At 60.0% G+C, this 23,073-nt stretch overlaps 1 protein-coding gene across 1 annotated transcript; it reads left to right on the plus strand.

Moving 5' to 3' along the window:
• Positions 1-1,729: 1,729 nt before the first annotated feature.
• Positions 1,730-22,715, plus strand: LOC127587400 (soluble guanylate cyclase 88E-like). The gene is made up of 15 exons (XM_052045698.1): positions 1,730-1,857; positions 2,415-2,547; positions 3,352-3,526; positions 5,111-5,460; positions 6,526-6,643; positions 9,668-9,775; positions 10,455-10,575; positions 11,972-12,101; positions 13,307-13,453; positions 13,969-14,115; positions 15,261-15,417; positions 17,063-17,172; positions 17,600-17,689; positions 20,469-20,572; positions 22,454-22,715. Exons 1-15 carry the CDS (start codon positions 1,730-1,732, stop codon positions 22,713-22,715), a joined length of 2,280 nt encoding a protein of 759 aa, XP_051901658.1.
• Positions 22,716-23,073: the final 358 nt, after the last annotated feature.

Here is a 23,073-nt window from a genome sequence, read left to right on the forward strand (position 1 = left end):
TTCGGGTTGTGCCGGTCGGTTCAAGAACCGAATGGTTGAAGGGAAGTCGCTGTTCCTGAACCTGGTGGTGTGGGGACTTCAGGCTTCTGTACCTCCTGCCCGACGGGAGCTGTGAGAAGACGGCACGGCCCGGCTGACGGTGGACGTTGCCTTCTTGAGGGAGAGCTTCCTGTCGATACTCCCGCCTGTCCCAATTTTGCCCCGTATCCCTCTACACCTTTCCCATCCGTGGACCTGTCCCAAGTGCCTTTTAAATGTTGTTAATGTACCCGCCTCACCCACTCCCTCTGGCAGCTCGTCCCATATACGGACCACCCTCTGGGTTAAGAAGTTTCCCCTAGAAATCTTTCCCCTCTCACCTTAAACCTAAGTTTTAGACTCCCCTACCCTGGGGGAAAACACTGTGACCACCCACCTTAATCATGCCCCTCGTGGTTTTATAAACACCCCTCAGCCTCCTTTGCTCCGGGGAAAACAGTCCCGGCCTGTCCAGCCTGTCCTTATAACTCGAGCCCCGGTAACGTCCCCGTGAACCTTTCCTGCCACCCCCTTCTCCCCTTTAGTGACAGGGAGGGTCACCGTCCTGGCGCTGGGGTCTGGCGGACGGGACTGTGACTTTAAATCGCCAGGGGTTGGGCGGAGAGTTTGCCACGGGGAATCTCTCCATCACCGACGGACGGTTGTCAGGGCCAGCTGGTGGCAGGGACAGTGGAGGAGGCAGCAAGCAAGGGAGGGGCCGAGTTTGGAGCTGGGATTCGGTGTGGGAGAGATTCCCGGTCCGGAGGGAGACCTCGCACCCTCTCTTCGGCAGGACCCCCCCGGGGAATGGGAGGCTTGAGTTGCTTGTCCCTTTGGTGTAAGGTGGGTGACCCATCCCTCCGGCCCCTACACCCCTCCCCGTCTCTGTGACCCCTCCGGACCCTACACCCCTCCCTGCCTCCGTGACCCCCTCCAGACCCTACACCCCTCCCCGTCTCCATGACCCCCTCCGCACCCTACACCCCTCCCCATCTCCATGACCCCCCTCTGGCCCCTACACCCCTCCCCATCTCCATGACCCCCTCTGGCCCCTACACCCCTCCCCGTCTCCGTGACCCCCTCCGGACCCTACACCCCTCCCCGTCTCCGTGACCGCCTCTGGACCCTACACCCCTCCCCGTCTCCATGACCCCCTCCGGACCCTACACGCCACACAATCAGAATCTCCAGAGTGATGGAAAACCACATGGGGTTAGTCAGCTGTTGTGAATCACCGCACCCCCCCCCCCCCCGCCACCCGCAGATTCTACCCCACACCCACACACTGGGGGGTGATTCACAGCAACCGATTAACCCACTGACCCCGCACGTCCATGGGATGTGGGAGGGAACCGGAGCACCCGGGGTAAACCCACGCGGTCACAGGGAGAGCGTGCAGGCTCCACACACACACACACATACAGAGACACACAAGATAGACACACACACACACACACACACACACACACACACACACAGAGCAGCAAAGGTCGGGATTGAACCCGGGTCTCTGGAGCCATGAGTCAGCAGCTCGACCCACTGGAGGGGCTTTCCTGGGCTCAGTGAAACCATCTAGAAGGCTTGCTGCCAAATCCGATGCAGGGGGTGAATGCCCTGAGTTGAGCCCTCCCCCCGCTTACCCCCCCCCCCCTTACCCCAGCGTTCCTGTCCTCCTGTCCCCAAGGTGTAGCAGGGCGGTGAAGGAGCCACAATGTACGGCCTGTACCTGGAGGCCGTCAATGATTACATCAACGAATCCTACGGAGAGGACGTGTGGCGGCTGATCGAAGCTCGAGCGGAGATCCCACACCTCAAGTTCGTCAAACACCAGATGTACAAGTAAGGGCTGTACGTCCTGGGAGAGCAGGGGTTAGACAGGAGTGTGTGACGGGACGGTGCGGAGGGAGCTTCACTCTGTGTCTGACCCTGGGAGTGTGTGACGGGACGGTGCGGAGGGAGCTTCACCCTGTGTCTGACCCCGGGAGTGTGTGACGGGACGGTGCGGAGGGAGCTTCACCCTGTGTCTGACCCCGGGAGTGTGTGACGGGATGGTGTGGAGGGAGCTTCACTCTGTGTCTGACCCCAGGAGTGTGTGACGGGACGGTGCGGAGGGAGCTTCACTCTGTCTGACCCTCTTTCTACCTGGGACCTGATAACCTCCTCCTCTCCCCCTGGTTCCCCTCCTTCCACCTTGCCCGGGGCCCCGAGCTCCGGAATTCCCTCCCTAAACCTCTCCGCCCATCTCTCCCCTCCTTCGCCCCAGCCCTCTCCCACCAGGGGTCAGGTCCCATTATCCCAGCACCTTGAGATGATTCCCAGGAGGATGATCCTGTTTCGGAGCAGGAGAGGTTCTTACAGCTGGAGTCTCTGTTCATGTCGGTTCTCTAACCCGCCAGTGACAACCTGATCCTACGCATGGCAAAGGCTGCTGGAGAAGTCTTGGGAAAGACTCACGACGAGCTGATGTACGCGTTCGGTGTCTACATGGTGAAGAGGATCGGGAACTACGGGTACGAGAGAATTCTCAAGGTACGTTTCCATCTGAATGTTCAATATACTGTCAGAAACGGATCACACTCACCCTCGAACCCGCTGGGATATTCTGTAATGTCTGCCAGCCTCTCCTTTCCCACTTATCGAACATAGAACAGCTGGGCAGGCACGGCAGTGTAACAGTGAGCGTAACGCTATTACAGCGCCAGCGACCGGGGTTCAATTCCCGCCGCTGTCTGTGAGGAGTTTGTACGTTCGCCCCGTGTGTCTGCGTGGGTTTCCTCCGGATGCTCCGGTTTCCTCCCGCATTCCAAAGACGTACGGGTTAGGAAGTTGTGGGCGTGCTGTGTTGGCGCCAGAAGTGTGGCGACACTTGCGGGCTGCCCCCCCAGAACACTCGACGCAAAAAAGATGCATTTCACTGTGTGTTTCGATGTACGTGTGACTAATAACGTTACAGCCCTACAACGCACGGTATCTGTGCCGAACACGGTCAATCTAACTACGATATCTTTATTAGCTGGGTGCAAGCTCGAGGTGAGTGGACGCTGGGGCGCAGGGAGGCTCGGGGGAGGGTGGTGTGGGGGGGTTTGGGGGGCCAGGTCTCCGAAGGGTTACCCGAGCGGTCACCAACAGGCCACTCGGCCCATCAGACGGGGATACCTCCTCCCAGTGGGCCAGGAGTCCATGGGAATGTTCTGGGGCGGGTTGGTGGATGGATTTTTTTGGTCGGGGGGATCTCGTTCCGTCCGGGATTGACTGTCTGACCCCCTGTCGTTTCCTTCTCCCGGCGCCTGTCCCGTCCCGTTTGCCCCCCCCCCCACCCCGCCCCCGCCTCAGGTGCTGGGCCGCAACGTGCGGGATTTCATCAACGAGCTGGACAACCTGCACGAATACTTCCGCTTCTCCTTCCCCAAGGTGCAGCCACCCAGCTTCTGTGTGGAGGAGGAATGCGAGCGGAGCCTGACCCTGCACTACCGCAGCACCCGCAAGGGCTTCACCCAGTTCGTCAAGGGTACGGGGGTCCCGCCAGGGGGGTCTCGGGGGGGGTGCCGGTGTGTCCTGGGGGTCTCAGGGGTCCCGGGCGTGCACTGGGGTCCCTGAGGGGGATTCCCAGGGTCCTGGGGGGGGGGGGCGTCCCGGGGTCTCAGGGGTCCCGGAGGGGGCGATGTCCTGGGGGCCTCGGGGTGTCCAGGGGGGGTTTCTTTGCGGGGTGGGTCCCGGGGGGCACAGTGGGGTCCCAGTGGGGTCCTGAGGGATCTCGGGGGGGGGGCGGGGGAGCATTGTGGGAGGGGGGGGCAGTGAGGAGGGAGCTCCTCGCTGCAGAAGGGTTGGTGAGGAGGGACGGGCGGTGAGGAGGGAGGGTCAGAGGAGGGAGGGTCAGAGGAGGGAGGGGCGGTGGGGAGGGAGAACCATATAGGCGGAGAAATGGCAGGGAGTTTAATTCGGCCAAGTGTGAGATGTTTCACTTTGGGAGATCGAATGTAACGGGGCAGAACACAGTTAATGGGGGGACGCTCAGGAGCACTGACGTACAGAGGGATCTTGGGGTCCAAGTCCACAGCTCCCTGAAAGTGGCCGCACAGGAGGACAGGGCGGTAACGAAGGCGTCCGGCGCGCTTGCCTTCATCGGTCGGGGCACTGAGTACAAGAGTCGGGAAGTCACGTTGCAGCTGTATAAAACTCTGGTCAGGCCGCACTTGGAGTATTGCGGGCAGTTCTGGTCGCCCCCGTTACAGGAAGGATGGGGAGGCTTTGGAGGGGGTGCAGAAGAGGTTCACCAGGACGCTGCCTGGATTAGAGAGCGTGAGCTATAAGGAGAGGTCGGACAAACTTGGGTTGTTTTCTCTGGAGCGGCGGAGGCTGAGGGGAGACCCGATAGAGGTTTGTAAGATTCTGAGCCGATATCTTTCACCCAGGGTCGAAATGTCTAATACCAGAGGGCGTGCATTTAAAGTGAGAGGGGGAAAGTTTAAAGGAGATGTGCGGGGCAAGTTATTTTACACAGAGAGCGGCGGGTGCCTGGAATGTGCTGCCAGGGGTGGGGGGTGGAGGCAGGTACGATAGAGGGGTTTAAGAGGCTCTTAGATAGGCCCATGGATGTACAGGGAGTGGAGGGCGATGGACCACATGCAGGCAGAAGGGGTTAGTTTAACTTGGTGTTTAATTGCTAGTTTTAATTATTTCAGCACAAGATTGTGGGCCGAAGGGCCTGTTCCAGTTCCTGTTCTGTACTGCTCTGTGTTCCATGGGAGGGGCGGTGCGGTGCGGAGGGAGCACCTCGGGACGGGCAGTGTTGCAGGAGGGGGGATGAGGAGGGAGCTCTGTGGGAGGGACGGCGAGGAGGGAGCGCCTCGGGAGGGGGGGGGGATCGATCTCTCCCGGGACTTCAATCCACAGCACCGTGGGACTCTGTAGCTGGCGGAGAGTAGGGGTCGGGGGTGGGATTTGGAGAGGGAAGCCCTCTCTGGGGAAATACTTCGTGCCGTCTTGCGGGACCTTGCTGCGCATCAGGGAGTCGGGCGCCCTCCCCAACCCGTGAGGCCACCGAGTCGGGGCCTATACGACCCCATTGACGTCTCGCAACCCCACCCCGCAGGGCAGTTATCACAGGTCGGCCGCCAGTTCTACAACACGGACATCGAGGTGGAGATCCTGTCCAAGGAGGAGACGGAGAAGATGACCTACGTGGTGTACAAGATGAACTTCGACAACGCGGCCTTCAAGCACCGGACGCCTCAGCTGAAGGCCGCCCCCGACTACGAGAAGCTGCCCATGAAGAAGGGCATCTTCTTCGACATGTTTCCCTTCAGCATGATCTTTCGCCGGGACATGACCATGTCGAGGATCGGCGACGGCCTGAAAGAGGTCTTCTCCGACCTGCAGGGCAAGAAGGTCAACGACGAGTTCACTCTGGTGCGGCCCATGCTAGAGTTCAACTGGGACAACGTAGGTGGAGGGGGAGGGAGGGGGGAGAGAGGGAGGGGGGAGGAGAGAGGGAGGGGGGAGGGAGGTGTGGGAGGGAGGGGGGAGGTCTGAGGGTGAGGGGGAGGGAGGTCTTGAGGGGGAGAGGGAGGGAGGGTGTGGGAGGCGGAGAGAGGGAGGGGGGAGGGAGGTGCGGGAGGGGGGAGAGAGGGAGGGGGAGGGAGAGAGGGAGGGGGGAGAGAGGAAGGGGGAGGGAGGTGTGGGAGGGAGGGGGGAGGTCTGAGGGTGAGGGGGAGGGAGGGTGTGGGAGGGAGGGGGGAGGTCTGAGGGTGAGGGGGAGGGAGGGGGAGAGGGAGGGAGGGAGGTGTGGGAGGGGGGAGAGAGGGAGGGGGAGGGAGGTGCGGGGGGGGAGAGGGAGGGGGGAGGGAGAGAGGGAGGGGGGAGAGAGGAAGGGGGGAGGGAGGTGCGGGAGGGGGGAGAGAGGGGAGGGGGGAGGGAGGTGTGGGAGGGAGGGGGGAGGTCTGAGGGTGAGGGGGAGGGAGGTCTGAGGGGGAGAGGGAGGGAGGTCTGAGGGTGAGGGGGAGGGAGGTCGGAGGGGGGGAGGGAGGGAGGGAGGTGTGGGAGGGAGGGGGGATGTCTGAGGGTGAGGGGGAGGGAGGTCTGAGGGGGAGAGGGAGGGAGGGAGGTGTGGGAGGGAGGAGGAGGGAGCCGGGTCTGGGAGTGAGGGTGAGCGGGAGGAGGGAGTGAGGGGGAGGAAGGTGAGGGAGGTCTGGGGGGAGGGTGAGGGTGAGGAGGGGGTGAGAGGGGAGGGAGGCGAGGGGGTGAGGGAGGAGGGAGCCAGGCGTGGAGGTGAGGAGGGGGGAGGGAGGTGAGGGGGGATGGGATTGTCCTGGGCTCTTTTCCACTGACCCGGGCCCTCGGTTCCACTGATGTGAACCTCTGCCTCACCGCCGGCCAACATCTGGCCAACAGCTGGCTCGGTCGGACAGCGGCCGGAGGGTGGGAATGAGATGGGGAACAGCGGGCTGGCAGCAGGAAGGGCTGAGTGGCCTCCCACCTGACACCTGCTCCTCCCTCCCTCACGCACAGATCTACACGCACCTCAACAATGTGTTCGAGCTGATGTCCAAGGCCGTGGTCGAGAGCAAACAGAAGCCCAGTGTGTCCAGTACGGACCAAAGCCCAGGGGAAGAGCAGGCAAATAAAGGTGACGGGACGGTGTAGAGGGAGCGTCACCCTGTGTCTGACCCCGGGAGTGTGTGACGGGACGGTGCGGAGGGAGCTTCACCCTGTGTCTGACCCCGGGAGTGTGTGACGGGACGGTGCGGAGGGACCTTCACCCTGTGTCTGACCCCGGGAGTGTGTGACGGGACGGTGCGGAGGGAGCCTCACCCTGTGTCTGACCCCGGGAGTGTGTGACGGGACGGTGCGGAGGGAGCCTCACCCTGTGTCTGACCCCGGGAGTGTGTGACGGGACGGTGCGGAGGGAGCTTCACCCTGCGTCTGACCCCGGGGGTGTGTGACGGGACGGTGCGGAGGGAGCTTCACCCTGCGTCTGACCCCGGGGGTGTGTGACGGGACGGTGCGGAGGGAGCTTCACCCTGTGTCTGACCCCGGGGGTGTGTGACGGGACGGTGCGGAGGGAGCTTCACCCTGCGTCTGACCCCGGGAGTGTGTGACGGGACGGTGCGGAGGGAGCTTCACTCTGTGTCTGACCCCGGGAGTGTGTGATGGGACGGTGCGGAGGGAGCTTCACCCTGTGTCTCACCCCGGGGCTCGCCCTGCCGAATGATGTGCTTTTACCTCCCTCTGGTGGCTGACCAGGGAAATTCAGGTGGCGACAGAAATCTTTCGTCGGACCAAACCTTTTTGCTACCGAACCGCTCTCCCTCGCAGACCTGGATTCCCATTCGCCGCACTGCCTTCTATATCCAAGCAGCCAATATTCTTGAGAAAGGAGCTGAGGTGGCAATTCTTGTTTGTATCATGGGTTGATCATAGCAAGGCTGTGAGACAGGCAAGACTGCTTGAAAAGTGAGGAACAGTTTAATCTGACCTGCCAGAAATGGGAGTGAAGATGGTTCTCAAAAATTGCAGAGGGATTCGTGACGGGTGACGTGCTGGGAGACTGGAGGGTGGCTAATGTGCCTTTATTTAAGAAGGCCGGCAAAGAAAAATCTGGGAGCTATAGGCCAGTGAGTCTAACATCAGTGGTTGGGAAGTCACCGGAGGGAATTCTGAGGGATAAGTGTTTGGAAAGGCAGGGGTTGATCTGGGGTTTGTGCGCAGAAGGTCGTGTCTCACGGATCTGACTGAGTTCTTCCAAAGGGGTGATCAAGAAGGTCGTCGAGGGCGGGAGGGTAGATGTGGTCTATGTGGACTTGAGTCAGACCGATGACGAGGTTCCATATTGTTGGCTGCTCTGGAAGGTCGGATCGCGTTGAGCCTGGCTAATTGGATGCACTATTGGCTCGATGGTAGGACGCAAGGGAAGGGTGGGGGGTGGTGACAGTGCAAAGTTGTGTCCTGGACTGGAGTCCCGTGGTGTGTGGTGTTCCCCGAGGCACAGTGCTATTTGTCGTCTGTGTCAATGATTTGGATGAGAACGTACAAAGCACGGTTAGTATGTTTGCACATGACGCTAAAGCAGTTGGTATCGTAGGTTATCAAAAACTACAGGGGGATCTTGATCAGCTAAGTGGGCCGAGGAATGGCAAATGCAGTTTAATTCGGATAAGTGCGTGGTGTTGCACTCCGGGAAGACTTTCGCTGTGAACGGTGGGGTCCCGGGGAGTGTTGTAGAGCAGGGTACAGGTACGCGGTCCCCCGAAAGCGGCGTCGCAGGTAGACAGGGCGGTGAGGAAGGCGTTCGGCACGCTGGCCTTCACCGGTCAGGGCGCCGAGTGCAGGAGTCGGGAGGTGATGTTGCAGTTGTACAGGACGTTGGTGAGGCCGCAGTTGGAGCGCTGTGTCACCCTGTTATAGGGAAAGGCAGATGTAACAGCATTTAAAAGACACTCGGACAGGTCCACGGATGGGAAAGGTTTAGAGGGATACGGGCCAAACGCGGGAAAGTGGGACTGGCGTGCTGTGGGTAGCACGGACCAGCTGGACCGCAGGGCCTGTTTCTGTGTTGTATTACTCCATGACTCTTTACATCTCCGATTTCTGAATCCGCTCCCCATTTAGAAACTAGCCTACGTCTTTATTCCTTCTACCAAAGTGCGTGACCGTACACTTCCCCGCGCTGTATTCCACCTGCCACCTCTCTGCCCGCTCTCCCGACCTGCCCAAGTCCTCCTGCTCCCTCAGCTCGACCTGTCCCTCCACCTGTCTTTGTATCGTCCGCAAACCTGGCCGGAAAGCCCTCAAGCCCGTCATCCAGATCGTTAGTGCCCAAACTGAAAAGCTGGGGTCCCAACACCGACCCCACGCAGAACACCACTAGTTACTGGCAGCGGTTGTGAAAAGAACCACTTTATCCCCCAGTCTAAGTAGGTAAATTGGTTTATTATTGTCACTTGTACCGAGGTCCAGTGAAAAACTTGTCTTGCGTACCGATCGTACAGGTCAATTCATTACACAGAGCATCGAGATAGTACAAGGGAAAACAATAACAGAATGCAGAATAAAGTGTCCCAGTTACAGAGAAAGTGCAGTGCAGGCAGACAATAAGGTGCAAGGGCCACAACGAGGTAGATTGGGAGGTCGAGAGTCCATCTTATCATTCAAAAGGCTTATAACAGCGGGGTAGAAGCCGTCCTTGAGCCTGGTGGTACGTGCTTTCAGGCTTTTGTATCTTCTGCCTGATGGGAGGGGGGAGAAGAGAGAATGTCCGGGGTGGGTGGGGGTCTTTGATTATGTCGGCTGCTTTCCTGAGGCAGCGGGAAGTGCAGACAGAGTCCACGGAGGGGAGGCTGGTGTCCGTGATGCGCTGGGCCGTGTCCACAACTCTCTGCGGTTTCTTGCGGTCCCGGGCAGAGCAGTTGCCGTCCCGAGCCGGGATACATCCTGATCGGATGCTTTCTGTGCTGCATCGATAAAAATCGGTGAGGGTCAGGGGGAACGTATTGAATTTCTTTAGCCTCCCGAGGAAGCGGAGGCGCTGGTGGGCTGTCCGGGTTGGGAGGGGTCTGTGATTACGTTGGCTGCTTTCCCGAGGTGTCCCCACGTGGAAGACTAACGGGGGTGGGGGCCCGTGTTTTTTCCCTCTCTCCCCACGGTGACGCAGAGGTGAAGGACGGCGGGAACAAGAGGGAGGCCCCGGAGTACGTGAGTGGGACCCCGAAGAACGTTGGTGGGGAGGATATCGAGCTACTGGCCTTCCAAACCGTCACCGGTGAGACGGGGAGGGTGGGGCGGTGGGGGGGGGGGTGGGACGGAGGGGAGGGGCAGGGGAGGTGAGGGGGAAGGTGGGGAGGGGTGTGGGGAGGGGTTGGGAGGGAGGGGAGGTGAGGGTGGGGAGGGGAGGGGTGAGGAGGGGAGGTGAGGGGAGGAGGGGGGAGGGGAGGGGAGGAGGGAGGGGTGGGGAGGGGAGGGGTGAGGAGGGGAGGTGAGGGGAGGAGGGGGGAGGGGAGGGGAGGAGGGAGGTGTGGGGAGGGGAGGGGTGGGGAGGGGAGGGGTGAGGAGGGGAGGTGAGGGGAGGGGAGGGTGGAGGGAGAAGGAAGGGGAGGTGAGGGGGAGCAGCAGGGAGGTGTGGGGAGGGGAGGGGTGGGGAGGGGAGGGTGGGGCGGACGGGAGGGGAGGGGAGGTGAGGGGGAGCGGCAGGGAGGTGTGGGGAGGGGAGGGGTGGGGAGGGGAGGGTGGGGCGGACGGGAGGGGAGGGGAGGTGAGGGGGAGCGGCAGGGAGGTGTGGGGAGGGGAGGGGTGGGGAGGGGAGGGTGGGGCGGACAGGAGGGGAGGGGAGGTGAGGGGGAGCGGCAGGGTGGTGTGGGGAGGGGAGGGGTGGGATGGAGAGGGGAGGGGATTTCCCTGACGCTTCCACCACCCCCCCCCGACCGATCTCCCCGCTCCCACAGGGAAGTGCAGCGACACCATCTTCGAGGACATGCGGGAACCGTCCAAGAAACCGCTGCACCTGAAGGGACAGATGAAGTACGTGCCACAGTGGGACTCACTCATCTTCCTCGGCACCCCCATGTGAGTCCCACCGGGCCCCGGGATCGCACTGTGTAACCCTGCCGCCAGCGTGCAGGTTAGGGCAGCTGTGGTCTCACCCCCGTACCTGCTGAGTACACGGGTGTACACACACACACACACACACACATGCACGCACGCACGCACACGCACGCACACGCACGCGCATGCATGCACACACACGCGCACGCATGCACACGCACACACACACGCGCGCACACACACACACACACACACGCATGCACGCACACACACGCGCGCGCACGCACGCAGAGTGAAGACCCTCATCCCCTGGCCGAATCCTTTGCTCTCCATCTCTTCATCCCAAGGCCACACCGAGGACACCGCGGCAGGACCCCTCAGTGGTTGGGACGTCTCGGGAACAGGGCAGAGGGTCAGTGGGAGGGTGGGAGCGGGTTTGAGGGTCTCCGTGAAGCCACTGTGGTCAAACAGCTCACAGGGTGTGAGGGGTCAGGGTCGCCTGATAGGAGAAGTGGGCCTTAAATGACACAGGAATTTCATTCGGATAAGTCCGGGGTGTTGCATTCTAGGAAGATAAACCAGGGCAGGACTTTCCCAGTGAACGGCGGGGCCCTGGGGAGTGTTGTAGAACAGAGGGACCTTGGAGCACAGGTACATGGTTCCCTGGGGAGTGTTGTAGAACAGAGCGACCCAGGGGTACAGATACATGGTTCCCTGAAAGTGGTGACGCAGGTAGACAGGGCAGTGAAGAAGATGTTCGGCACGCTGGCCTTTATCGGTCAGGGCGCTGAGTACAGGAGTCAGGAGGTTACGTTGCAGTTGTACATGACGTTGGTGAGGCTGCATTTGGAGTATTGTGAACAGTTTTGGTCGCCCTGCTATAGGAAAGACGTCATTAAGCTGGAAAGAGCACAGAGGAGATTTACGAGGATGTTGCCGGGACTCGAGGGCCTGAGTTATAGGGAGAGGTCGGGCAGGCTGGGACTTCATTCCTTGGAGCATAAGGACGACCTTATAGAGGAGTATAAAACCATGAGGGGCATCGATAGGGTGAATGATCACAGTATCTTTCCCAGGGTTGGGCAATCAAGAACTAGAGGGCATGGGTTTAAGGTGAGAGGGGGGAGATTTAAAGGGGCAACTTCTTCACCCAGAGGGTGGTCCGTACATGGAACGAGCTGCCAGAGGGAGTGGGTGAGGGAGGTCCATTGACAGCACCGGGACAGGTCCACGGATGGGAAAGGTGTAGAGGGATACGGGCCAAACGCGGGCAAATGGGACCGGCTTGGATGGGAATCTTGGTCGGCACGGACCGGTTGGGCCGAGGGGCCTCTCTCCGTGCTGTGGGACCCTGTGAGGGGACGGATTGGGCTGTGGGAGGTGAGGGGCTTAAATTCTGCTGCATCCTCTCCCCCAGAATCGAGACGGTGGAGGACATGATCAAGATGGGGGTTTACGTGAATGACCTTAACCTTCACGATTCCAGTCGGGAGTTAATACTTGCCGGTACGCAGCAGTCCGCCGAGCTTCAGCTCGCCCTGGACCAGGTGAGATCCCTCAAAACGAAACCGTTGCAGCTGTATAAAACTCTGGTCGGGCCGTGCTTGGAGTGTTGCGCGCAGTTCCGGTCTCCCCCGTTACAGGGAGGGTGCGGAGGCTTCGGAGAGGGTGCAGAAGAGGTTCACCAGGACGCTGCCTGGATTAGAGGGCGTGAGCTGTAAGGAGAGGTCGGACAGACTTGGGTTGTTTTCTCCGGAGCGGCAGAGGCTGAGGGGAGACCTCATAAGACTATGAGAGGCACAGATAGAGCAGACAGCCAGTATCTTTTATTCCCAAGGTAGAAATCCAAGTACCAGAGGACATGCCTTTAAGAGAGAGTCCATTCAGCCCCTTGAACACATTCTACCCCCCCACCCCTCCCCACCTCCATTCCTTCACAACTCATACAGCACGGAAACAGGCCCTTCGGCCTAACTGGTACGTGCCGAACAAGATTCCAATCCAAGCCAGTCGCATTTGCCCGCGTTTGGCCAGTATCCCTCTAGACCTTTCCCATCCGTGGACCTGTCCGAGTGTTGTTAACGTATCTGCCTCAACCTCTCTGTGGAGATGTAGATAACCTTCATTATAAGGACAGCCCTCAGCCTCCGTCACTCCGGGGAAAACAGTCCCGGCCTGTCCGGCCTCTCCTTATAACTCGAGCCGTCCAGTCCCGGGAACGTCCCCGTGAATCTTTCCCGCCTCCTCTCCAGCTTAATCCCACCCTTCCTGTAGCTGGGAGACCAGAACGACACACGATACTCCAGGTCCGGTCTCACCAACGTCTCGTACAGCTGTGACGTGACGTCCCAACTCCTGTACTCGGCACCCTGACCGACGAAGGCCAGCGTGCCAGACGCCTTCTTCACCGCCCTGTCTACCTGCGACGCCGCTTTCAGGGAACCGTGTACCTGTACCCCGAGGTCTCCCTGTTCTACAACACTCCTTGTGTAAGTCCTGCGCTGGTTTAACTTCCCAAATGACAAGACTTCACAACTTGTCCGAGTTAAATTGCATCCGCCGTTCCTTGGCCCACTTCCCCAGTTGATCCAGACCCTGTTGTGACCTTGGACAGCCTTCCTCCACTGTCTGCAAAACCACCAGCTTTGGCGTCATCTGCAAGCTGACTAATCCTGTGTGTGTGTGCGTGTGTCCGTGCGTGTGTGTGTGTGTGCGTGTGCGCGTGCGTGTGCGTGTGTGGGTGCTCCTGCAGGAACAACAGAAGTATGCTCAGCTCCAGGAGATCATTCAGAAGCTGGACGAGGAGAAGAAGCGGGGGGACTCCCTTCTCTACGCCATGATCCCCAAGGCGGTGGCCGACCGTCTCAGGAAGGGCGTAACTGCCCTCGAGACCTGTCAGGTATGCTGCGACCCTCACCCCTCCCCTCCCGCACCCCCCCCGCATCCTCCCCACTCTTTCTCCACTCCAAAGAGGAGGCCATGGAGCCTGTGAACCCCACCTCTCCCAACTTATGGTCCCATATCCCCACTCCCCTACCACCCCTCTCTCCCCTGCCGTATCACGCCCTCTCTAGCTCGGAAACTTTTCCCCAAACCGTGGCTGGAAGGTCAAGTTGTCCTCCTGGAGGTGGCCCTGGACCCGCGGGGGTGGGGAGGGGGGAGCAGAGGGAGAGCCGCGTGACCGTTTACGCAGGAAGATCCCACCGTGTGCGAGCCGCCGCCATCCATCGAGGCAGGAAGCAAACGCCGTCCCGGTGTCGAGGCCACCCTCCGTTTGCCGGGACGGAGAGCGGAGGGGAGGGGCGGGGAAGGGCCGGGGAGTTGCGTTGGGAGTTGCCGACACCTGACGGGTTTTATCTCCCTCACCCCTCTGCTCTCTGCCCCCCCCCACCCCCCCACCCTCTACCCCCGAAGGTCTTCCCCGATGTGACCATCCTGTTCAGCGACGTGGTGAAGTTCAACGAGATCTGCATCCACATCACCCCGATGCAGGTGGTGGACATGCTGAACGAGATCTACATCGTCTTCGACACGCTGAGCGAGAAGCACAACGTCTACAAGGTGCCCCGCCCCCTTCCCCGGCAAGCCCCGCCCCTCAGAACCTAAGTCCTGCCCCTCGGGACCAAAGACCCGCCCACTGACGCCAGGCCCCGCCCTCCTACTGTGAGCCCCACCTTGCCAAGCCCCACCCTCATCCTAGGGATACATCCCCAATGCCAAGCCCCGCCCCCACCCACATCCTGGGGATACATCCCCAATGCCAAGCCCCGCCCCCACCCGCCAAGCCCCGCCCCTCGGGACCTAAGACCCGCCCACCGACTCCGGGCCCCGCCCTCCTACTGAGCCGCACATTGCCAAGCCCCGCACCCATCTTGTGGACGCGCCCTCAATGCTAAGCCCTACCCCCTTCACTGCTGAGCCCCGCCCCTTGGAAACTAAGCCCTGCCCACCAACTCTAGGCCCCGCCCTCATACCGTGAGCCCCACCTTGCCAAGCCCCGCCCCCATCCAGGGGATCCCACCCCTTCAATGCTAAGCCCCGCCCCCAATGACCAGCCCCACCCACCCTTCCCGTAGCCCCGCCACTATCTGCTCCCGATCTTGCTAAGCACGGCTTCCACGCTCAGCGCGCCAAGCCCCGCCTCTAGGCGGTCAAGCCCCACCCTCACATGCTAAGCCCCTCCCCCAAGCACCACATTTATCCCCGCCCCTCACCCCGACTTTGGGCGTGGCCGTCCTGGCTAAGCTCCACCTCTTCTCCTAAGCCACACCCCCCCAGTGCTAAGTCCCGCCTCTGCCCGACAGTCGGCAAGCCACCTGCTCCTTTATCATGCCCCGCCCCTGCCATGGCGTTGAGCTTTGCCCATTGGCTGGCTGTCTTAGCGAAGTCCCATCCTCCCGTGGTGTGACCGCCCCCCTCACCAGGCCACACCCCCTGATCGCTAAACCAAGCCCCACCCCCTCACCCACACCAAGCCACTCCCCACCTCCCATCACACTTTCCTCGCCAATTGGAAGCCACCCTTTCCGTCCGGACTTTCACCTTGGGCAGCAGCCCCGCCGGTGGTGGGAGGGTGTAACTACAGCGTGACTGTTTACATAGGAAGTTCCCATGTTGTGTGACCTCCCGCCACTGAGACAGGAAACGAACGGCCTTGTGGGATGCGCCTGGCATTAATTTTGGCCCCCCCCCCGTGCACCCCGCAGGTGGAGACCATCCGTGATGCCTACATGGTGGTCGCCGGCGTCCCCAACAAGACCACGTTCCACGCCCACCACATCTGCGACATGGCGGTGGACATGCTCAGCTCCATCAACCACCTGAAGGACCCTTCCACCGGGGACAACATCCAGATTCGAGTGGGTGAGCCTTCAGATCAAGGGCCAGGGAGTGGGGGTGCGGGTGGGGGTAGGGGAGAGGGTGGGCGGTGTGGGTAGGGCAGTGTCTCCAAAACCACTGGCCCACTCTCCAGCTGTCTAATCGTCCTGCAGGCAGGAGTCACGTACAAAACCAAACGGCCAAGGAAAATCATGGGATTTAATGAGCCAATGGGTACAGAGCTCTACATGGAACTATTTGGCCATTGGTGGTTGGAATTTGGTCAACCAATGGCCATTGGCTGTTGGGATTTGGTCAACCAATGGCCATTGGCTGTTGGGATTTGGTGAACCAATGGATAGAGAGCTGTAAATGAAACCATTTATCCATTGGCCACTGTAGATGTCTCAGTAGTAAACATAGAGTAAAGCTCCTATAATCCGGCACCTTTAGTGGTTCAGGTTCAGCAGATATTCCGGACTATTGGATGTTGCATTAATACCCCAACAGTTTTGAGGTCACTTCTTTTTTGGGGTTTTTATGATATGTCCCAGTGAACCCAATGTGTTTAGAGGGAGCACAAGAAACCAGCTCTTGGTTAGAACCTGGGAACTGGGGCCCTGGAAAAGCTGATCGGAGCGAGGGAAACCGGGGACCCTGAGTGAAGGGAACACAGCAAACTCGACCCAATAGACCGTCGGGATTCCGTTCACAGCTCTCTACCCATTGGTTGACCAAATTCCAACGGCCAATGGCCATTGGTTGACCAAATCCCAACAGCCAATGGCCAATGGTTTCTTTCACAACTCATAACCCATTGGTTGACCAAATCCCAACAGCCAATGGCTATTGGTCGAACAAATCTCAACAGCCAATGGCTATTGGTTGACTGGATCCTAACAGCCAATGGCCAGTGGTTTCATTTACAACTCTGTACCCATTGGTTGACCAAAGCCCATCAGCCAATGACCACTGGTTGACCAAATCCCAATAGCCAATGGCCATTGGTTGACCAAATCCCAGTAGCCAATGGCCAATGACTTCATGTACAACACTCTTCCCATTGGATCCCCAAACCTGTTTCACTGTGGGTGAAGTGCCGGAGGACGGGAGACAGTGCAGAGAGAGTTCACTGGGCTCAGATGGAGGGGGTTAGCTTTTGCGGAAAGGTTGGGCCTGTAATGACTAGACGTTATTGGAGCCTCACAACCCCTGAGACCCAGGTTCGATCCCGACCTCTGGCGCTGGCTGTGTGGAGTTTGCACGCTCTCCCTGCGACCGAGTAGGTTTCCCCCGGGTGCTCCGGGGGAATGGGCTTGAGGGATACAATCCAGGGGGAGTTGATGGCTCCTGGGATGTCCTGGGATGGCTCAGAACGGGGGAGGGAGGGTGGTTGCCTTGACACCAGGATATCAGGAAGGGTCCCAACGATGACGGGTTAGGAGATGGGAACCAACACAGGCCTTGGGAATCTCAAGGAACCTCCACCCGGGATCCTAGCGGAGGTCCGGAGAGGCTCCCCCGGGAAAGGATTGGCCGGGAGATTTGGCACTGGGTGCTCTCAGACAGCGCTGGGATTGGCCGGAGGGTGTCCGGGAGATGGCGGGAGGTCGGGGGTCGGCGGGGAGAGGTGGCAGGAAGGGGTCAGTAACGGGGCGGGGGGGGGTGTTCCCGTTTGTGTCGGATGCAGGGATTCACTCCGGGATGGTGGTCGCCGGCGTGGTCGGGCTGAAGATGCCGCGGTATTGCCTCTTCGGGGACACAGTCAACACTGCATCCAGGATGGAAAGTAACGGCGTGGTGAGCGAGATCGCCCCCCCACCCCCACCCCCGACTCCGCGCACCCGATCCCTGGGTCCCCACCACGGGATAATCGGCAGGGTGGGAGCTCTGGGATCGACAGTGGCCCTGCCTTCCCGTTGGCCAGCCAGAGACCATTCGGTCCCTCCTCGCGGGTCCCTCCCTCCCTCCCAACGAGGTCTAATGAACTCTGCTGCCTCTCTCACCCCCTCTGTCTCCCTCTCTCTCCCCCCTTTCTCCCACTCTCCCTCCCTCTCTCTCCCCTCCCTCCCTCTCTCTCCCCCTCCCTCCCTCTCTCTCCCTCCCCTCCCTCTCCCCACCTCCCTCCCTCTCCTCCTCTGTCTTGCTCTCCATCCCTCTCTCTCCCTCCCTCTCTCTCCCTCCCCTCCCTCTCCCCACCTCCCTCCCTCCCTCTCCCCTCCCTCAGGGAATGCAGATCCACATCAGTCAGACCACCAAGGACCACCTGGAACACGAGCCCTACATGATCGAGGAGCGGGGTAAAATCTTCGTCAAGGTAGGATCTCCGAACGGGGGAGCGGGTTTGCAGGTCGCGCCTACGGGAGCAGCCGACGGCGGCGCTGAGCGCCACAGAGTCACCCCGCCCAGAAGCAGGCCCCTTTGGCCCATCCGCTCCATGCCAGCCCCTCCGCACTAGCCCCATTTCCTAGCGCTTGGTCCATGGACGTCTCCACCTTGTGGGTTGGAGTGCCCGCCCAGATAGTTCTCCAACGTCCTGTGGGTCTGTGTCTCCGCCGCCCCCTCAGGCAGTGTGTTCCCGACTCCAACCCTCCTCCCACCCACCCTCTGGGGTTGGGGGGGGGAGATTCACCCCCCCACACCCGCCTGTTTAGGTTCCATGAACGGGGGCGGGACGTCAGCTTGACACACTAGGCCCGCTGCCGGCGTCTCTGGGCTGTCGGTGAAGCGACAGAGACTCACGGAGTGGGACAGAACCGAACCAGGCCCTTCGGCCCACAACACCCCTACTGTCCTCCTGCCCCTTCCACACTGACCCGCATCGGGACCTTGCACACCTTGTCTACCTCAGTGCCTGTCTGAATGCCTCCTGACCGTGTCCGCATCCACCCCCTCCCCCGTTAGCCCGTCCCAGATATCGCCCACTCCCCGTGTGGAACACTTCACCCCCTTTAAACCTCCTCCCCCTCACCTTAAACCCGCGCCCCCTTGTTTTTGATATCCCGACCACAGGGAGAAAGGTTCGGACCGTCTACCCTGTCTCTGCCTCTCACACCTCTAACGGGTCCCCCCCTCAGCCTCCTTCGCTCCGGGGAAAACAGTCCCGGCATCTCCGACCTCTCCCCGTAACCGAAGTCCTCCGATCCAGGCGACACCCTGGGGAATCTCCTCTGCACCCTCCCCAGTGCGGTCACCTCCCTCCTGTGGTGTGGTGACCAGAACTGCAAGTTTTTTAAAGTTTCGACGTAATGTCCCAACTCTGTGCCCCGGTTAAGTCAAAATCGAGTTTATTGTTATGGGCACAAGCGCATGTGTGCACAGTTGCATCGAAAAACTTACCTGCAGCAGCCTCACAGACACAGGGCATCAGATACGCAGCAGTCACGAGAAAAAAACATAAATTATACCTCATTTTTTTTAACAAGAAATAACACGATTAGAGCCAAAAACTAGTCCACGGTAGTGCAAAGTGGTCCCAGTGTTGCTGTACTGAGGCAGTGATTCGGGTTGTGCCGGTCGGTTCAAGAACCGAATGGTTGAAGGGAAGTAGCTGTTCCTGAACCTGGTGGTGTGGGGACTTCAGGCTTCTGTACCTCCTGCCCGATGGGAGCTGCGAGAAGATGGCATGGCCCGGATTGCAGGGGGAGTCATGGGCTGGGTGGTGAGATAGAGAGCTTAGTGGAACGGTGTCATGACAACAAACTTTCCCTCAATGTCAACAACACAAAAGAGCTGGTCATTGACTTCAGGAAAGGGGGCGGTGTACATGCGCCTGTCTACATCAATGGTGCTGAGGTTGAGAGGGTTGAGAGCTTCAAGTTCCTGGGAGTGAACATCACCAACAGCCTGTCCTGCTCCAACCACGTAGACGCCACGGCCAAGAAAGCTCACCAGCGCCTCTACTTCCTCTGGAGGCTAAAGAAATTCAGTTTGTCCCCTTTGACACTCACCAGTTTTTATCGATGCACCACAGAAAGCATCCTATCCGGATGTATCACGGCCTGGTGCGGCAACTGCTCTGCCCGGGACCACAAGAAACTGCAGAGAGTTGTGGACACAGCCCAGTGCATCGCGGACACCAGCCTCCCCTCCTTGGACTGTCTTTACCTCTCGCTGCCTTGGTGAAGCAGCCAGCATAATCAAAGACCCCCCACCCACCCGAGTCATTCTCTCTTCTCCCCTCTTCCATCAGGTAGAAGCCTGAGGGCACGTACCACCAGGCTCAAGGACAGCTTCTACCCCACTGTGATAAGACTATTGAATGGTTCCCTTATACGATGAGATGGACTCTGACCTCACGATCTACCTTGTTGTGACCTTGCACCTTATTGCACTGCACTTTCTCTGTAGCTGTGACACTTTGTACTGTTATTGTTTTTACCTACATCAATGCACTCTGTACTACCTCAGTGCACCCTGTACTACCTCAGTGCACTCTGTATTACTTCAATGCACCCTGTACTACCTCAGTGCACCCTGTACTAACTCAATGCACCCTGTACTACCTCAGTGCACCCTGTACTACCTCAGTGCACCCTGTACTAACTCAATGCACCCTGTACTACCTCAGTGCACCCTGTACTAACTCAATGCACCCTGTACTACCTCAGTGCACCCTGTACTAACTCAATGCACCTTGTACTACCTCAGTGCACCCTGTACTATCTCAATGCACCCTGTACTACCTCAGTGCACCCTGTACTACCTCAGTGCACCGTGTACTACCTCAATGCACCCTGTACTAACTCAATGCACTCTGTACTAACTCAGTGCACTGTGTCATGAATTGACCTGTACGATCGGTATGCAAGACAAGTTTTTCACTGGACCTCGGTACAAGTGACAATAATAAACCATTTCCAATACCAATCTTTGATGAAGGCGTATCTTATACACCTTCTTCACTAGCTTTCAGGGAAGTATGTACCTGTAGCCCAAGGTCCCTCTGTTCCTCCACACTCCCCAGCGCCCTATTGTTCACGGTGTACATCCTAGCCTTGTGAGACTTCCCAAAGCCTCGTCACTTGTCGGGATTGAATTGTCTCTGCCAAGTGATCCACGTCGGATTATGATGAGCCCCTTTCTGTACCGCTCAGGGCAAGGGGTACATGAAGACGTACTGGTTGAAAGGGAAGAGGACGCAAGGCTTCAAGGGCGCCAACGAGTATGGCAACGAGTTAAAGGAGAACAGCGTCTCCAGGTACGCGGGGAAACGGAGTGCTCCATTCAGCCCCTCCCTCTCTGCTATCCCCTTCAGTGACATCACGCACAACTGCAAAGAGTCCTGATTAACCCATCCACCGGGTACCCCCTCACCCCCTTAATCAGCCCCACCTTGCCGCGCCTCCCTCACCAACGGCCATAAGGAATAGCCGGAGGCCATTCACCCCCTCCCCTTTCCTGCTTTCCCCTGTCAGATCAGCACCAGTTTCCTGACCTGCCACCTCACTTCCCGTGATATCCAGTCGACCCCGGTCTCGGACATACTCCGGGTTTCTTAGGAAAAGGATTCCAAAGGATTCAGCATGAAAAGATTCACGGGGACGTTCCCGGGACCGGAGGGCTCGAGTTATAAGGAGAGGCCAGACAGGCCGGGACTGTTTTCCCTGGAGCAAAGGAGGCTGAGGGGTGACCTCATGGAGGTTTATAAGATCATGAGGGGCATTGATAAGGTGGACGGTCACCGTCTTTTCCCCCAGGGGAGGGGAGTCTAAAACTAAAAGGGGAGAGCCTTAAAGGGGACCTGAGGTGCAACTTCTTCACTCAGAGGGTGGTCCGTATATGGAACGAGCTGGCAGAGGGAGTGGGTGAGGCAGGTACATTAACAACACTTGGACAGGTCCACGGATGGGAAAGGTTTAGAGGGATACGGGCCAAATGCAGGGAAATGGGACTGGCTTGGGAAGGCAAGTTGGTCAGCATGGACGAGTTGGGCCGAAGGGCCTGCCTCCGTGCTGTAGGACTGTCTGTCGATCACTCTGTTCCAGACCACGCCAAGCACCGTGAGTATTTGACCAGGTCTCGTCTTGTCCTTCCAGACACAAGACGGAAGGGAAGCAATCCGATCTGTGGGACAAATCCCACCTTTCTCGGAATATCGCCTTCTGCTTCACGTGGGAAAGGGTTCAAGGTCCTTCAGTGGGAGAGAGAGGGGGGGGAGAGGGTAAGAGGGAGGGAGGGAGAGGGCGATGGGGAAGGAGGGGGAGGGAGAGGGGACATAGAGGTTCAGGGAGGAAATTCTGGAGCTCGGGGCCGTCATTGGTGGAGGGAGGGGAGTCGGGGGGTGGGGGCGGGAGGGGAGTCGGAGTGGGGGGTGTGAGGGCGATGGAGGGGTGAACAGGACCCGTTGCTGGGCAGGACCCGGGGAGACAGGGGCTGGGACGAGTGGGATTCACGGAGGGAGGGGTGAGGAACAGTTGGGGCTCGGGCCGGGCAGGCAGCGTGGGGGCGGGGGGGGGGGGGGGTAGATCAGGCAGCGTGTTGAGGGGGGGCATTCTGCCCCTCGACCCTGCTCCCGTGCATCACAGGGGGGCCTGTATCCCGGACGCACTGCCCCGCCCCGGATCGGGAACGCCGGGGCTCCTGCCACCTCATTTCTGAGGGGTTGAAGCGGGATCGTGGGGAGGGGGTGTGTGACGCCGCACCCTCAGGGGGAGGGGCTTCAGGTACATTCCCCCCCCACCTCCCACCCTCCCCCACCTACAGAGGGGGCAGTCCCACCACCCGTATCCCTTCCCCTCCCTCTCCCCCCTCCCCTCGGCCTCCCTCTCACCCCCACTCTCGCCGCTTCCTCTCCCCCTGCCTCCCTCTCCCTCCCCCTCCCCCTCTGCCCCCTCCATCTCCGCCTCCCTCTCTCTCCCCTCCTCCCCCTCTCTCCCCCTCCCTTTCTCCCTTCCCGCCCCTGGCTCACCGCGGGAGGGGCGGCGAGGAGGGAGCGCTGCGGGAGGGGCGGCGAGGGGGGAGCGCTGCGGGAGGGACGGTGGAGGGGGGGGACGCACTGGGAGTGCCGAGGACAGCAATCTGACAGAATTTGACCATCCTCTCTGGCCTCCATCTTCCCTCCCTCCCTCCCTGCCCCCAGCAGCCGGAGTCCGAGAGACTCCCCCCAGGAGCCGGACGCCGGCGACGAGGGCGAGGGAACCGTCCGCTCCTCCAGCTCGTACGAGGGTTCCGACGACTTCCAGGAGCTCAGGAAGAGGGTCAGTGCGCCAAGGACGAAGGAGGCGCCGCAGCAAGGCGTTGCCACGGAGACGGCGCCGGTGACCAACGCGGGGGCCCAGCCAGTCACTCGCTCCCTGGCGCCGGCCGCCTACCTCAAGAGTGCCACCTGCGAGCTGATTTGACGGAGCAGCAGCCGCGGGTTCCCATTGGTCGGCGGGGCGGAGTGGGGGGGGGAGGGCGAGGGCGGCCATCTTGTTTCTCAACCTCTTGGTCCCATTGACCCGACTTCCCCGGCCCATCCCACCGGCTCCCCCCTCATCCCGAAACACCCGGACAGCAACCGTCACAACCCAATACCTCTCCCGAACACGGACGTCCGAATCCCCACCCTCCCCTACACCCCTCCCCGTCTCTTGTGACCCCCTCCGGCCTCTACACCCCTCCCCGTCTCTTGTGACCCCCTCCGGCCTCTACACCCCTCCCTGTCTCTGTGACCCCCCCCTCCCTCCCCAACACCCCTCCACATCTCTGTGAACCCCC

This window comes from Pristis pectinata, chromosome 40, assembly GCF_009764475.1.
Source record: "Pristis pectinata isolate sPriPec2 chromosome 40, sPriPec2.1.pri, whole genome shotgun sequence".
NCBI classification, from domain to species: Eukaryota; Metazoa; Chordata; class Chondrichthyes; order Rhinopristiformes; family Pristidae; genus Pristis; species Pristis pectinata.